We start from the raw sequence: 15,867 nt of genomic DNA, 5'->3' as shown, positions 1-15,867 counted from the left end.
ACAGCTCTGAAAACCCTTTCAAAAATATGATTAAAAAATTTATGAAATCTGGGATCCCTGGGTGGCGCAGCGGTTTGGCGCCTGCCTTTGGCCCAGGGCGTGATCCCCGGGATCGAATCCCACATCGGGCTCCCGGTGCATGGAGCCTGCTTCTCCCTCTGCCTGTGTCTCTGCCTCCCTCTCTCTCTCTCTGTAACTATCATAAAAAAAAAAAAAAAAAAAAATTTATGAAATCTGTCTACTTCCATCTTCAGTTAATATTAATCATTATTTGCTGGGGGAAGGAGGTGATTAGTTAAACTATTGCCTTAAAATTAATGGTTGATCCAAAATTTGGAAAACCTACTCACGACTTTTATTGGTTTAAACTGGCATGTTGGGATCCCTGGGTGGCTCAGCGGTTTGGAGCCTGCCTTTGGCTCAGGGCGTGATCCTGGAGTCCCAGATCGGGTCCCACATCGGGCTCCTTGCATGAAACCTGCTCTTCCTGCCTGTGTCTCTGCACCCCCCCGCCCCCCACCATCTCTCTCTCTCTGTCTCTGTATGTCTCTCATAAATAAAATCTCAAAAAAAAAAAAAAAACTGGCATGTCATGTTCTTATCTTTTTAAATTCTTTCTTTAAATGCTCACTTTTTGGGGTATACTTGCATTTTTGCCTTAGAAATACAAGTACCGGTTCAAAAGTACAAAAGTGAATGCTTCTAATGGTTCCTGGTTACAGTATGATGCAAGATTTATTGGAGGAACTTTGGAAGAAGTGAAATCGAACTAGGTGTACCCGTGACCAATTACTTCTGTCTTTGAGTCTTGGTTTCCTCGCCTATAAAATGGGAATAATGATCATACCAACTTCATGTGGTTCTTGTGAAGAATACAGCCCTTGCATCGGCCCAGGATGGAGTGAAAAGATCTGGTCTTAATTTCTTCCTTTACACCTCAAGGTGCCTGAACATACTAGCTATGTATGACTGACCTTTTTTGCCTCTTTTCAACCTTACATAGGTTTCTGACTTAGGGTGCCCTCCCCAGCATCAGCTGCAGAGTTCCTCATCCCACTGCTTTGGGTCTGTCTGACAAATGCTTGATATTCAAAACACTCTCTAGGATTACCTTCCTCACATGGAGTTTTATTTCTCACCCTGATTTATAATTACTCCTTAAACAGGCTGAGGTCACTAAAGGAGGTCCAATGGCTCATTTACCTCCATTTTTCTCAATACCTACCCAAATCACTAGCACAAGGTAGTTGGTCAATAATAACTGCAAAATGCACAGAACTGGGCTTTCCACCATGCCACAGTATTAACAAAGTATCAAATGTGCAAGAAACTAAGAGCCTTGGAGTTAAAACTATAATCATTTAAGGTGAACATTTCTATTTTCATCTATTTTTTAAAAAGATTTTTAAAAGGTTTTTATTTATTTGAGAGAGAGAAAGAACAGAGGGTGAGGGAGAAGCAGGCTCCCCAGTGAGCAAGGAACCCAAAACAGGGCTTGATCCCAGGACCCTGGTATCATGACCTGAGCCAAAGACCGACGCTTAACTGACTGAGCCACCCATACATCCCAAGGTGAACTTGTTAAACGTTGCCTTACTGTATGCAGCTACGCCACCCTACTCATGCAAAGAAACATTAGGAGTAAATGTTCTTGTCATTTTTATTTTTTCTTTGATGGCAGCATCCTGCTTTGGATTTGGATGACATGCTGACTTCATTGGGACTATTTTCAAACAACAGAGCACACTGATTTACTTTTCCTTTCAAAAGCAAGGGTGCCAGCTATTGTGCTAGCCCCTGTCACTCACCTCAGCCACCTGCTGGGTCCCCACTCTGTGCTGAACCAGCCCCTCCATATTTGTAGCCATGGTGAAGCAAGATCATTAGAGAACCTGTTTGGAAAGATGCAGCAACTTCTATCAGGTGGGGAGAAACCAGGCTACTTGAAAAATATCAGAAATCAAAATTCATCTTTGGTACTGCTGTGCAGATTTTGCCCTCTATAGAAGACACAGCTACAAGGCCACGCATATCTGGATATGCTGCACCAGATTCTTCAATTACAGGTACCAAAATTAATTAGCAGAAACATTTCAATTTGGAAACAAGACTTCCCCTGGTAAACAGATAAAGATGACTTTGGAACTTTAATTACCAGGTCTCTTGGGTTGTAACAGCTTGGTTCACCTCTCAGGGAGGTGGGAATCACACCTTTTTGGATATCTCCCTGTCACAGTATGCTGGAAGAGAAGGTGGCTATCTGAGAAAGGTGTGAGATCAATGTTAGATCCAGAGCACTAGATTGCTATCACCAACTCTACTACTGTTACCAGTAGCTATGTGAGAGGCAACACCCTGCCCAGGTGCTATCACACCTCACTCATAGGTTGAAAGGCAAACACCAGCACTAACCAAGAAAATAAGTAGACTGCTTTACTAAAGTGGGCTAAAAACATGGAATCCATAAATTTATCGATTTATATTTTGAAGTCCTCACTAAATTAGAAAACCAGATAATTCAGCTATTAATAGAAAAAAGTGTCATCGTTTGTAAAAATTTTTTAAAATCTAAAACCCCAAAAGTGTACTAGTTTCCTGGGTGAGGATCTCTTGAATGCAAGCACTCTTACTGCAACAGATTCCATGTCTCTTCAGATCTAAATACACAGCTTCACTGAATAGTCCCTAAACCCCTTCCAATAACTCTTCCACAAAGAATCCAGGATAAAGGGATTCCACTTTGGACTTAGTTCCTGGACAAATCAGAAAGACTTTATTACTGACGGCACAGGTGAATACGAGAAAAAAAGTTCTGGTGAATACGAGAAAAAAAGTTCTGGTATAATTTATTTCCAGCAAACATGTAAAAACTAATAGTACTACCAAGTGTGTAATATACACAAATGCATACACAGTTGCTTGGCCCTTCTTCGATCATAAACTAGACAGTGAAATTTTACAAAACACTTTCCTGTAGTTCTTACCTAAAGTATTACACTTAAAAGCACTGATCTCTATGAAACTTTTTCACTGGTAACTTTTCAATTATTCTATCTACAATTAGATAGCCATATCTATTTACATAATTCCCCTTTCGATTATTTTATTGCCAAAATGGCAGTGAGGAAGAAATGGAGGCATGAAACTGTGATTGATAAATATAAAAGAACTGGCCCCTGACTCCAAGGAGTCGAAATCTTTTAAGAGCATGTGCTGTATCACTTGCTACAATGATTCCAGATCACCAGTGTCAGTGATTCAAAAAACCACTCTGGTCTTTTCCCCAGTTACAGTTTGGTTCCAACTAACAGAAATGGAAGAAAAAAGTATCACTTCATAGATACCAGAAAAGTTTACTGACAGATAAAAAACAATTATTCCATGCTAAAGGTCTAGAGTTCTAATCTTTTTTCTCAAAACAGTAAACAAGAACTAAGAAATCAAATGGGTAGACAGCCAATAGATATTTTATATTAAGAAATAAAATCTAAACATGCAGCTGCAACTTTTAATTATAGCACTTTTAGGTAATGTTAGCATTTGTGTTGCTGTCATTAACTGCAGTTTGCTGTAAAAAATATATGAATTTTATTTAATATTATAAAAATATTCTTAGGGAAATATTGAATAGTATAGAAATAAAATAATACTAGAAAGGTATAGGGCAGCCCGGTTGGCTCAGCGGTTTAACGCCGCCTTCAGCCCAGGGCGTGATCCTGGAGACCCAGGATCGAGTCCCACATCAGGCTCCCTGCATGGAGCTTCTCCCTCTGCCTATGTCTCTGCCTCTCTCTCTGTGTCTCTCATGAATAAATAAATAAAATAAAGTTGCACTTTTATGTTTTATTTATGAAAATCCTGTCCTACCTCAGGGTCTTAAGTATAATTTTAATTATTTTTTATGCATGTTTAAGAGTTTTGTCCCTGTCCCTCACATTTAAGGCCTTGGTCTATGTGCAAATTGATTCTTGAGTTTGATGAGGAATAAGGATCCAATTAATTTTCTTCCTGTGTGGATAATCAATTTTCCAGCACCATTTCTGAACAATCTATCCTTTTCCCTACTAATCTGTATTGCCACCTCTGCCCTATTTCAGGCTTCCATGTATGTGTAGCTACAATTTTAAGTTCTCTATTCTGTTCCACTACTGTTCTACTTCTCTTTCTCCATGCTACTACCATTATCTGATTACTGCTGCTTTACAAGAACAGTTGTGCTCATTGTTAGGGCAAGTGGCTCCCCTTGCTCTCTTCTCCACACTCCAACTTCCTGGACCATCTCAAGCACTCAACACCAGAGCAGCAACCTTTCTTTACATATTTGAATTCTTACAATTCTTGATCTCACTGTTGGCTTTCTCCCTCCAAAGCAACTTCAGGCATCATCAACAGCAGCTTTCGAAGCTGCTTAAAAATGAACAAGGAGAAATGTGCACCTTCTGGAAAAACAAGCAGAAACAAAGAGTGAGAATAAGAGTGGGGAGAGAAAATGAAAGAGAAACTATGAAAAGCAAGTGCTTTCAATAAAGATTTAAATCCAATGAGAGCAGGTACGAGAGTTATTTCAGAAAATTATTTTCCATTTCATAATTTTTGAAAATATGTTGTCACAAACCATATTCTATCCTCACATATAAATTAGAAAGACAGAGGCTTCTTCTTCCAGGATATTAAAATATAAGAGAAGTGAGGGAAAACATTTAACTCAAGTGCACCAAGGGGAAAAAAAAAAGATAATGTCAGAGGGTAATAAGACTCTCACCTGAGAGCTTCTCTTACTGCTACCGCAGCCATAGGCAGTCCTAGAGACAGAAAGATCACAGTGAGAAGGAAGGGTAGAGAGTTTTGGAAAGGGTACTGGGCACTGGTTGTCAATTAGGGGTGTCTCCCTAGAATGAGAAGCTCCAGGGGATAGTCAGTGGTATCCACATGTAGCTTGAAAAACCATATTGACTAGCACAATATAATTTTGCACTTGATCTGAAAAAAGAGAACAATCTATTGTTTTGATACTATAAACTGGACAAAGCATTAACAATTCTTGGCTGGTGGAGCTGATAGTAAGCATAATACTGACAATAACACTTACTGAGTGGTTACTATACTCCAGGGACTGTAGGAATAACCATGGTGGACAAAGTACTAAAGTAGCACTTGGTACAGAAACCTGAGGTCTTCAAATGCTGGTGCTTGACCCACTCAGCTCCTTAACCCTTGAAGACTGCCCACATGCACAATAATGCTTCTGAAAAGAGACTGATTCATTGCCAAAAGAGCTAGAAAAACAAGTATCTTAAGTAAAAAAAACCTGCGACAGAGTATTTTCCTACGATGGTTTTAAACTAATGAAATTCAAGACCATCAAACCTTTTAAAGCAATTGCTGTGAACTAGGCAATGAACTGAGAATTAATACTATAGCAAGAAGGGTAAGAAAAAGGGGCAGCCCCGGTGGCTCAGTGGTTTAGTGCTGCCTTCAGCCCAGGGCCTGATCCTGGAGGCCGGGGACTGAGTCCCATGTCGGGCTCCCTGCATGGAGCTTGCTTCTCCCTCTCCCTGTGTCTTTGCCTCTCTCTCTCTCTGTGTCTCTCATGAATAAATAAATAAAATCTTAAAAAAATAAGAAAAACGAGGAGGAGGAGAAAGCCCTTGTCCCTGAAGAAAGTAAGAAGGGATCTGTAAAAACTATGCAATGTAAATATTACAATGAATGCCCAAAGGAAAAAGCTTCTCCCTCTGCCTGTGGGAGCCATCGAGTTTCATAAGAGAGGAGCTACTTAGACTGGGCCTTTGAAGGAAGAATGGAAATTTAGCAAGCAAAGAACAGGATGATAGGGAGAGAGTTCTAAGCAGAGGGCACAGCTCGTACAAACCAGCAGGTATGAAGGAAATGGCAAATGTGAAGAGCAGCAGACCATCAGATGGGGAACTGCTGGAAAGGTCAGGGGCGGAGAGAGCCTGATAGAGTTGACATTGGAAAACCACCAGAGGTTTGTCAGAGAAATGAAGCGATCACATCTGGATCTTCAAAAAATCCCTTTGGGCAGCAGTGTAGGGATGGAAAAGGAGAGACTGTATGTGGGAAGGCAGTTAGAAAGTGGTGGCAAGAAAGACTAGGAATGAACGCAGGGTCCTACACTTAACTAGAACAGTGAGTTTTTCTTGTACAGCACACTAATAACCACAGGGCACGACATATAAAACTGCGGTACAGAACACAGAACAATGGAAGTAAAACTATTATCAACTGGCCTGCTGCAGTGGTAGGTTTTAGAATATAAATCCTTTCAAATACAAGTAGAGCAATATCACTCTTTTAACAACAACAACAAAAAATGGAGAATACAATGGTGACTCTGAATCAACTCTTCTGGGGTCACAAAAAGTATACAGCTGACCAAATCTAGCAACCGAGATTTTTTTAGTCAAGAACCCACTGTAGTGAAGACTGTGCTTTGACTGGAACACCTGAATTGCCAGATCAGTTGCCAGGATGGGCCAGCTACACCCTCCACAGGTGCAGGTTTATGAGCCAGGGTCTCAAATAACAATAAACAAGTCCCGGGACAAGGAAACTCTGTCTTCACTGACAGGAATGAGTGAGCTTGCCGGGCCTGGCACAGTAACTGATTCACATCATCCATATTTATGTAGCGTGTGGCCCATGATAATATAACATTCAAAATAGCTTGTCTTGATATTTTCCCATTTAAACAAATATACTGGGTTTTTGAGGCTCTGACACTAAGTTGATCTGAAACCGTATTGCATGAGTTTATTGTGAAGGTTTAAGATCAGATCTTAAATATGTATGTCAAGAGCCTAACAGCGTGCCTGGTGCAGAGTAGACATGCAATAAATACATGGTAGCTACCATTGGTATAGAGAAATGGTGACACTTTTACTTTCTCAAAGAAATCTGAATGCAAAAATTCAAACTGAATAATGTGTATTATAACTAGGAATAGGTGTCATATTTTGACGTAAGACCCACACGTAAAATATGCTCACATAACACTTGTAATTCATTATTAAATTATTCAACTGGGCAAAATGAAAGGCTTGAATTAGGATAAATCTCACAAATATTCAAAAATAAGGCAATAAGTATTTGCAAAATACTACTGGGTATAGAATTTCTTGATAGGTACAAGGTATTCAGTTTAAGTTTTATTATGCTGTGATTGTCAGAAGTCTTTTTATATTCACGGGAAAATAAAAATTGAACAATCTGGATTGCCTAAGAAAGAATTAAAAAATAAGAAATACATAGGTGAAGACTTGAAATCCTATATCAAGACTTGAAATCGGGAAGTGGTAATCAAGTGGCAATTTGAGTATAATGTAAATAAATGTTCATTGACAGAAAAAATGCTCACAGGGATGCCTCAAGTTCAGATATACATTCTTTAAAAAAAATTATTATTTGAGAGTGAGAGAGTGAGTGTGTGGGGGGAGGGGGAGAGGGTAGAGGTAGAGGGAGAGTCTTAAGCAGACGCCACACTAAGGGGGGAGCCCAATACTGGCTCCATGTCAAGACTCAGATCATGACCTGAGCCAAAACCAAGAGTCAGATGCCTAACACCACTGAGCCACCCAAGAGTCCCCAGATATATAACATTTTATCAGAAACCCCAACATTATTTAGACTCAAGGATTATTCAGCTTCTGGGCCAGATGACTTCTACCCTCCACAGGAAACTTCTCTCTTTCATGTTACAAATCTAGACTGTAAGAAAGGCGCAGCAATGGTGTGATGGTGCTGGGGAAGTGAGGTGAGGAATGAGGAAGTGAGGTGGGGAAGAGAAGTGATTCTCACCTATATGGAGTTCCTATTCTATTGGAGCAGCACTACAATTTTCTGTATGAGACTCTCCCTAAAAAATCATGTACACTGTGGGTGATTTCCTCCCTTACCAAGAGTCCAAGTGTAAAGGTGATATACACTCTTAGTCTGAACCATCTGAATCATAGATAGAAGGAAGAAGGAAAGCAGGATAGATTTCCTGAGCATCTACTATGTGTCTTACATCAAAGTATCATTTAATCCTTAACATACCGTCTCAGTATTATAAGCTCCACCAATATTGACAGAAAAAACAGACTTTTAATCAACTTGTTTCAAGTCTTCCAGTTAGTAAGAGATAGACTCAGGATTTTAAGGCCTCTGCCTCTAAAATCACAATATCCCCTCTCTACCACAGTTTCCTTCAAAATAGTTTCCCAGAAAACAGAAGCCAAGAGGAGCGAATTTTAAAAAGTGACAGACCAGTTAATTATCTAAGGGAACAAACTGCTTATATCAATAAGCTAGATCACTTAATAACTCATTTATATAACCACTAATTCCAAAATATGTGATTTATGTTCAGGATAGCTCACCAAAATTTATGACCTAGCTCAACTCAGGTAGTAACATAATAGTTCTTTTGGAACTTGAACACACTTTTCTCTTAAAATTTTACCTTCTTAACAACTACATTGATTAAAATAATGAGGATAACTTTGCCACCTCGAAGTAAAAATTTTTACTAAAGCACAATTGCAAGTAAAAAGTGCACAAATCATAAATGAAACAGCCCAGTGAATTTACACCAAGTGAACACACATATACAAACCATTCACATCAGAAAACATTACCAGCACCCTAAGTTTCCTTTGTTATCCCATCATTGTCATTTACTTCCCCCCGTTTTTTAAATCGTGGATTAGTTTTGCTCGTTTGTGAGCTCTAATACATTTTTTGTGTCTGGTTTCTTCTGCTCATTATTTTTGTGATAAACATGAACAGTTAATCCATTCTCATTGTTGTATAGTATTCCATTATATGACTTTGCCATAATTTATTTACCCATTCTATAGCTGATGAACATTCAGATTGCTTCTAGTTTAGAGTGCTCACACCTAATGCTCCTATGATGCACTTTCTTGTACATGCCTTTTGATGCAATGCCATTTCTTCTATATTTCAAAATTTTCCTATTTAAAAAAAACTGTATTTTCCTTAAGAAATGTTATAAATTTAAAATTTCAAAAATCTGTATTGTATTAAATAATTCAAGTAATATATTCTCTCTTTTTTTTTAAGTAGGTTTTATACCCAGCATGGAGCCCAACATGGGGCTTGAACTGACGACCCTAAGATCAAGACCCGAGTAGAGATCAAGAGTGAGCCATTCAGAAACCCCCCAAAATATACTCTAATTACCAGTCTTTTCAGCCAAGTACTGGCATATACTTTGCAATATATGCTTTTAACCTTGGTGAAAGGTGATTTTTCAAGAATTCCAGGCTATTCACTTAATCTAGAAAAAAGATGCATTATTGCAGAAAACAGTGGAGCAGGGGGAGAGAAAAAAAATGAGGACAATACAAATGACATTTCTGAAATGTTTCATAAATTATACAATAATTCAAGTTCAATAAATACTACTGGGGCAAATGCATCATGAAGCCTGCTGGCATTGTGTGTCTTCTCAAGAGTCATCCTATCATTGTTGAGTATCTTTCTCAGCCAAGACCTGCTTGACTCACAGAGGCAGGCAGTAATTGGAGTTCTTGAGGTTGCAGGTGTGAGCAGCCAGGTAAGAAACTATTGTTTTTTTTTTTTCTGCATAGCTTCTATCAATACATGGACGACAATAAAGCAAATAAGGTGGGGGTGCTGGCATGGCTCAGCCGGCTGAGTGCTTGGTTTCGGCTCAGTTCATGATCTCAGGGTCCTAGAATGGAGCCCCATATTGGGCTCTGCGCTCAGCACAGAGTCTGTTTGTCTCTCTTCCTTTGCTCCTCTTCCTTTCCCTGGGTCATGTGCATCTGTGCATGACCACAATCTCCCTCTAAAATAAATAAATAAAATCTTAAAAAGTAATAGTAACAAAGGCAAATAGGTGGCTCCAGTAAAACCATGAATGCTTCAAGTTTGAGTCTATTCTCACAAGCCTCTCATTTCTCTTGCTAACCATCAGTAGTATTCACACCATTTTCTAGGCCCCAACACCTCTCATATTACTAATCCAAACAGGAGAGAGTGATATACTTGTTTATGCTTGAAATGAAACTTCTCTCTACAACAATATTAACATTTCCAGGAATCAGAATCTTTGGGGTTACTGTCAGTAGTTAAGAAATAAAAGGTTTTACCTATTAAAACTTCAAGCCTCTTCTAGAGGAAGAGATAATTTTTATTGACTCTAGACATTACACTTTGCCCCTGAGGTTGGCTTTCATCATTATAGGCTACCTGGAGTCTAGGGGCACATCAAGAAAGGATAGTTGAGCGTCTGAGCTAGCCTATTCCTTCCCCATCTTAATTCACCTCCTGTCCTTCTAGTCTAAGACTCTCAGATGCCAGGGGCATGAATCTGCTCATACTGTCCTAACAGTGCCCTATGCCAGTGCTTTGATATGGGCATTCATCTTCTCTGTCCAGTCCCCGTCATCATCATTAAAAGCTATTCTAGCTGAATTGCTGTTCCCAAGCAGTCCTGCCATTTGGCCCAGAGCTCCTGCTGCTTAAAACTCTCTAGCACTCAGGGCACTGAAGAGAGCATGGGAAGCAGGTGGCAGCAGTATGACAAGGGATGTGGGGACGGGATGGCAGGATGGGAGGAAATTATTAAAAAAAAAAAAAGAAAAAAAAATCAAACATTATTTAAGCTCCTAACAACCAGCAATGAAGTAAAAAGAGATGAACTAATTCTGGCTGGGGAGCTTTGCATCAGGTGTGAGGCTGGGCTTGATGAGCTCTAAGACGAATTCCTTTACACATTCTTCCTAAGTGGTATTGATTAAAGGGGACCAGTATCTGCTTTAGTAGGTGTTTTGGGACTAAAGAGGCATTTAGCACCAAGGTAAGAGAACTCAAAAAATAAAAATACCAAATGAGAGCCCTCCAGACATCACACTCAGCCAGATACATGAGGCCAGTGATTTAGTGCTATGACTGAGAGGGAACTACTCTACACAGGCCCACCTACTTTGTTCTCTAAGTCATTTGGACAACTGGCCCCTACTCCTGGTCCCAATCTCAGTGTTGGCTCATCCCTCCTTATATTACAAGTGGGGAATGTAGAAGTCTCTCAAAGGTTACCCACTCAAGGTTCCAGACACAGATGCTGCACTGTCACTTGACTTCTTGGAAACAAATCTTAAAACTTCCCACAAGTCTTCATACAGTGAAGGTGATATTACATAGGGTTATTACATAGGGTTTTTCTTCTTTCTATGAAGGCATGTTCCAGCAAAACTTCAAAATCATCATAAATACAACCATTCAAGGCAATAAATAAGTAATTTAATGATATATAGCTTTTTCATTAAACTATCAGTTCTTCGCTTACCCTGAGTGATTGGTTCAAGGAATCAAGTGTTGAACTGAACAATTAACGCCAAAAAATCCTTGAATGGGACAGAAAAGAAACATCCAAAAATAAAGAATTAAATAAAAATGTTACAAAAATGTCCCATTTACCAGGCTTTCCAGGAGAAGCTTGAGACATGCTTTGCAAAAATCTGCTTTTAACCTTGGTAAACCAATTAAAAGGTGATTTTCAGTAACTCCACTGCATGAATCAATTTATCATCGGAAATATAAACATTTAAATTTAAAATATTCTTTCAACTCCCAACTCCTTGCAAACCCACTAAAGTCTTCTGTTCTTTGATCTTCTGTAATAGAGAAACAAACACCAGCAATTTTAATTTCGAGAAAATTACACAGGTGCTTTGTTTCTTCCCTTAAAAGAAATGACACGATATTTGGATTATTTATAAATGAGTTCCATATGAACTAGATTTAATTTATAATTCAATTGTTAAATTATCTCTATATCTTTAAAAAAAAAAAACAAATCATCACATAAGTGGGTAAAAAGGAATTAATCAGAGTTATTTTATTCCTATTTACACCTTCAGGCAGAGCCAGATCTGTGAGGGACTAATTTCTAAATTCATCCAAATACTGAAACAGACATTTTATTGCTGACACTGCTATCTGAATTGCCAAGCAAGCCCACAAAAAAGGCACCATTAAAGAGCAGCAACTTATTAGTAAACAGTAATATAAGTTACCAACAATTCATTCACTTAATAGTATCAGACACTCTGCTCTACTAAGTCCTTGAAATAAAATGAGTGAAATGACTCCTGCTCTCTCAAAGCTTATAGTATTGTAAAGAACAGACATCAATCAATCACGTAATGGAGTGTAATTAAAAAGTGAAAAAAACTTACAAGGAAAAAAGAACACGATGTAAAGTAAAAGAATCTGATCTAGGCAAACAGGCTTCAGAGAGGGCTTCCCTGAGGAAGTGATGCTTGAGTTGAGAGCCGTAGGACTAGAGTATGGGGAGAGGCTTGTGGGGGAAAGGTCAGGCCAAGGGAAGAAGAGCATGAGAAAGGGCCTGGGGTAAAGATAAGTCACACCCTCAGGGAAGTAGAAGCTAGCCATTCTGTTTAGAGTACAGGCAGCTAGGGGTACAGGGATAAGAAAATGATAAGCTTTAGAAAGCTCTTAAAATAGGAAGCAGGAAAAGGGCCTGTACTGTAACATGGGTTCGAGTGGGGCTTGAATAATATAAAGCCCGTAAAGGAATTCTGTAAATTGTGAAACACCCGTTACTTTGATTAGCACTATTTACTTCCACTATGTTGTTTTCTGAATAAACTTTTGGCCTGGATGTCGAGGGACAAGCCAAAAGCAGAAGAGCTAAAACTAGAACCTCAGTGTTCTAATCCTGTGTTTTGTCCCTATGCCACACTGCCTAAAAATTTCACCGCTTACATCACTTAACTAGTCCAGACAGCTAATGACAACTCCAATTATGAGTATACACCTGGCAATTTTCTAAGCTCTTTATTTACATGAACTCCTTTAATCCTCAATTCCAGAAAAAAGGTTCTACTGCTGTCCAGATGAAAGCAACTGAGGTTCAAAAAAGTCAAGAAAATTATCCAAAGCCACACGGCTGGTAAATGTTGACATTGTTAACCACAACATTATTTAGCTTCTGCCTAAAACATTTTGTGTGTACACATGCGTGTGTGTATGTACATATGGGGGGGAGTGGAGAACAGAACTCAGGTATAAGACCACATCCACATAACTGAGGACGCGGATCAGCGTCTTAGTCACCTAGTGCCAGGGGTATTGGTGGGGTTTGGCAAATATTTTATGAATTAAAGATGGATATAAAGGACTAACAAAAAATTTGAATCTAGAAGTAAAGTGATTTTCTGAGGCTTCCCGCCCCCCCCCACCCCCACCCCGTCATGTATCCTTCAGTAATTCATCTGATGGCTACATTTCTCTCTACTTTTTTGTTGTTAAATTGGAGATTTTTCCTCCATTACCTCGGTCATACTTCACAAAGACGTTAGCCTGGAGTAGGCAGAGCGGGATTACGGTAAAAGGTCAGTGAAGTAGTTCCAGCCTCTCCCTACCACAACCGGCCTGTGGCCAGTCACAGCCGACGCTCGCTCCCCCGCTCGCTCCCCCGCTCGCTCCCCCGGCGGCCTTCACCCCACGCCGGCTGCGCTCTCTCCCCAGGAAACGTCTTCCTTCCTCGGGTTCCCTCCGTTCAAACCTCACCACCTCGGGGACCCCCCTCACACCCAATCTAAATCAGTCTCCTCAGGCCTTGAACGCATCACTCCGTTTCACCCTTAACGTCTACCCGCCCAACCCCCAGTCCTGGGAAGGCAGAGGCTTTGTCTCGGTGGTTCTCGGCATGTGTCCTCCACTGCCGCAGACCAGGCAAACATGCATTTATTTAATCGCCGAACGAGAATTACCTCCAAGTCTCTCTCTGTTCTGCCAAGCCCTCAACACCCTCCTTAAGCCTTCCAGTGTCGGCGGCTCTACACCCTTTTCCACAGGAACACCATTCCTCCGTTACTCTGAGGATCACAAAGTAGCCTGGACTCCATTTTCCGAGCAGAGCCCCTCAAACGATCTTGAGAAGGGAGGTCCGGGCCTGGCAAGAACCACCACCATTCCCCCCATCCTACAGTCCAGGAAATTGAGCCTCGGAAGGGATTCGCCCGCAGCCATGCCGACAACACGGGGAGGAGCCCTGCGGGGTGTCCAGGTTCCGAAAAGCCCTTCCCACGAGGCAGCGCCGAGGACTCAAGATGCTTCATCACCTTTATTACTATTGTTCTACAGTGTTCGCCCTGTACGCGCCCCAGACCTGGGGAAGCCGCCCGGCCCCTCGCCGCGTCCCCGCGCGCCCCAGACTCCTAACCCAGGCCGCGCCCCCGCGCGCCCCGCCCCCGGCCCCGCCCCCACCGCCCCGGCCTCACGCCGCGCCGCGGCCTCTGCTCCCGCCCCGCAAGGGCTCCCGCGCCCCGCGGGGGCCGCCCCCACTCGCCCCAGCCAATCAGCAGAGCGCCGGGGGGCGGAGCCGCAGGCCCCAGCCCTCCTGTCCGGGCACCGATTGGCCGGACCAGCCTTCGCTCACGAAGTCGCGCCCCGCACCCGCCTCCCTCCTTCTCCTCCACCCTCCCTTCAGGAAAAACGGCGGTTGGGCCGCGGCGGTCCCCAACGGCGGGCGGGAAGCGGCGGGGCGAGGAGCCGGGGAACTAGGGAAGGAGGGACTGCAGGGAGGAGGAGGATGAAAGGGAGGAGGAGGGGAGCCCGGCCCAGCCGGAGCCATCTCCATCGCGAACAAAATGGCGGCGCTGGCGGAGGGCCAACTGTGAGGCGGGGCCGCGGCCATTCCCCCTCCGCCCCCACCCTCGCGCCGGCCGGGCCGGTCAGGGGGAGCCCGCTCGCTTCGCCCGGCCGCGGGCGGGGAGGGGAGGGGAGCGGCCCGGCCCACTATGCAAAGCGTCCGGCGCCGCCGCCGCCGCCCCGTGGCAAAGGTAAAAGGGTCGGGTTCAGCCGCCGTCGCGGCGGCTCCATGTCCGCGCGCCAGGCCCGCCCCCTCCGCCGCCGGCCCGAGCCCGCCCCGGCCCCTTTTCAATTTTACCTCTGGATTTGGCGCCAAAGCGGCCTCGGAGCAGGTCCCGTGTCTGCGGCGGGCGGCCCCCGACGCGGAGGGCAGGGCGCGGGGAGGCCGGGCTCCCGGCGTTGGCGGATGGCGGGAGCCCCGGGGCCGCGGGCTCTCGGGGCAGCAGGCGAGAGACGAGACGCCGCGGTGGGAGCGGGGGCGGCGGGGGCGGGCCCGGGGGCGCCGCCGGGGTCGCGGGGAAGGGGGGGTTTGTTATTGTTTTTGTCAGTGAAAGGTCAGAGTTCGTGACCCCGGTGCCGCCGCCGCCGCCGCCCGCGCGCTGGTAGGAGGAGGGCGAATGTTCTTCTTCCTCTTCCCAGCGCCAGCCTCGCCGCGGCCGCGGGGGGCGGGCGAGCACGCGATTGGCTGGGACGCGCGCGCGCACCGGAACGCCGCGGCCGGCGCTGGTCCGTCCGGCCCCTCGGCGGCCCGCGGGCCCGGCGGCTGGCAGGCGGGCGGCGGGCGGCGGGCGGCGGGCGGCGGGGCGGCGAGGCCAAGCGGCCCGGCCGACAGGGTCGGCTTGCAGGGCAGAGGGCCGCTCGGTCGTCTTCAAAGCCTGGGAACGCCGGGCGCCGTTATTCGGAAGCCAGCCCGCGCCTCCTGGGGGACGTGCTCTCCCGGTGACCTCTTCCATCCCGGCCTCCCGCCGAGCTGAAGCCTAGGTGTGTGTTGGCCGAAGAAGCCATCTCGCAGCGGACAGCCTGCAGGTCAACGGGGTGGCTTATTGGTGGGTATTGGGCGGTTTGTGCCCTACTCTTTACGGATTGGTTTTTTATTCAGGTTTTAAAGCCGCCGGCTTCTGGAGGTATGGGTCAAGGATTGAAATAGTTCAAGACCTGGTATTTACGGTCTTTTAGTGGACATGTGACCCCCAT

General features: G+C 43.8%; 1 protein-coding gene and 1 long non-coding RNA gene across 10 annotated transcripts in view; one reads left to right on the top strand and one right to left on the bottom strand.

Moving 5' to 3' along the window:
• NR2C2 (nuclear receptor subfamily 2 group C member 2) overlaps positions 1-15,095 on the bottom strand; it is a 97,937-nt gene extending 82,842 nt beyond the window's left edge. The window contains exons 1-4 of one of the 9 annotated variants that reach the window (XM_038565567.1): positions 14,972-15,070; positions 4,763-4,802; positions 4,334-4,439; positions 1,809-1,892 (exon numbers count right to left, since the gene is read on the bottom strand). In XM_038565567.1, the coding sequence (XP_038421495.1) occupies positions 1,809-1,868 (60 nt within the window). In that variant the 5' untranslated portion in view covers positions 1,869-1,892; positions 4,334-4,439; positions 4,763-4,802; positions 14,972-15,070. Of the gene's footprint in view, positions 1-1,808; positions 1,893-2,155; positions 2,175-4,333; positions 4,440-4,762; positions 4,803-13,352; positions 13,443-13,793; positions 14,188-14,971 lie in introns of those variants that run through there. The other 8 variants (XM_038565570.1, XM_038565568.1, XM_038565574.1 and 5 more) reach the window with 8 other exon arrangements.
• Positions 15,096-15,460: 365 nt separating this feature from the next.
• LOC111091235 overlaps positions 15,461-15,867 on the top strand; it is a 36,078-nt gene continuing 35,671 nt past the window's right edge. The window contains exon 1 of the long non-coding RNA XR_005374561.1: positions 15,461-15,719. This is a non-coding gene — a long non-coding RNA (uncharacterized LOC111091235). The remainder of the gene's footprint in view (positions 15,720-15,867) is intronic.

The sequence above is a fragment of the Canis lupus genome, chromosome 20 (genome assembly GCF_011100685.1).
Source record: "Canis lupus familiaris isolate Mischka breed German Shepherd chromosome 20, alternate assembly UU_Cfam_GSD_1.0, whole genome shotgun sequence".
In the NCBI taxonomy this organism is placed as follows: domain Eukaryota; kingdom Metazoa; phylum Chordata; class Mammalia; order Carnivora; family Canidae; genus Canis; species Canis lupus.
Note: the sequence above shows the minus strand (reverse complement) of the source record. Positions and strands in the feature narration are given on the sequence as shown.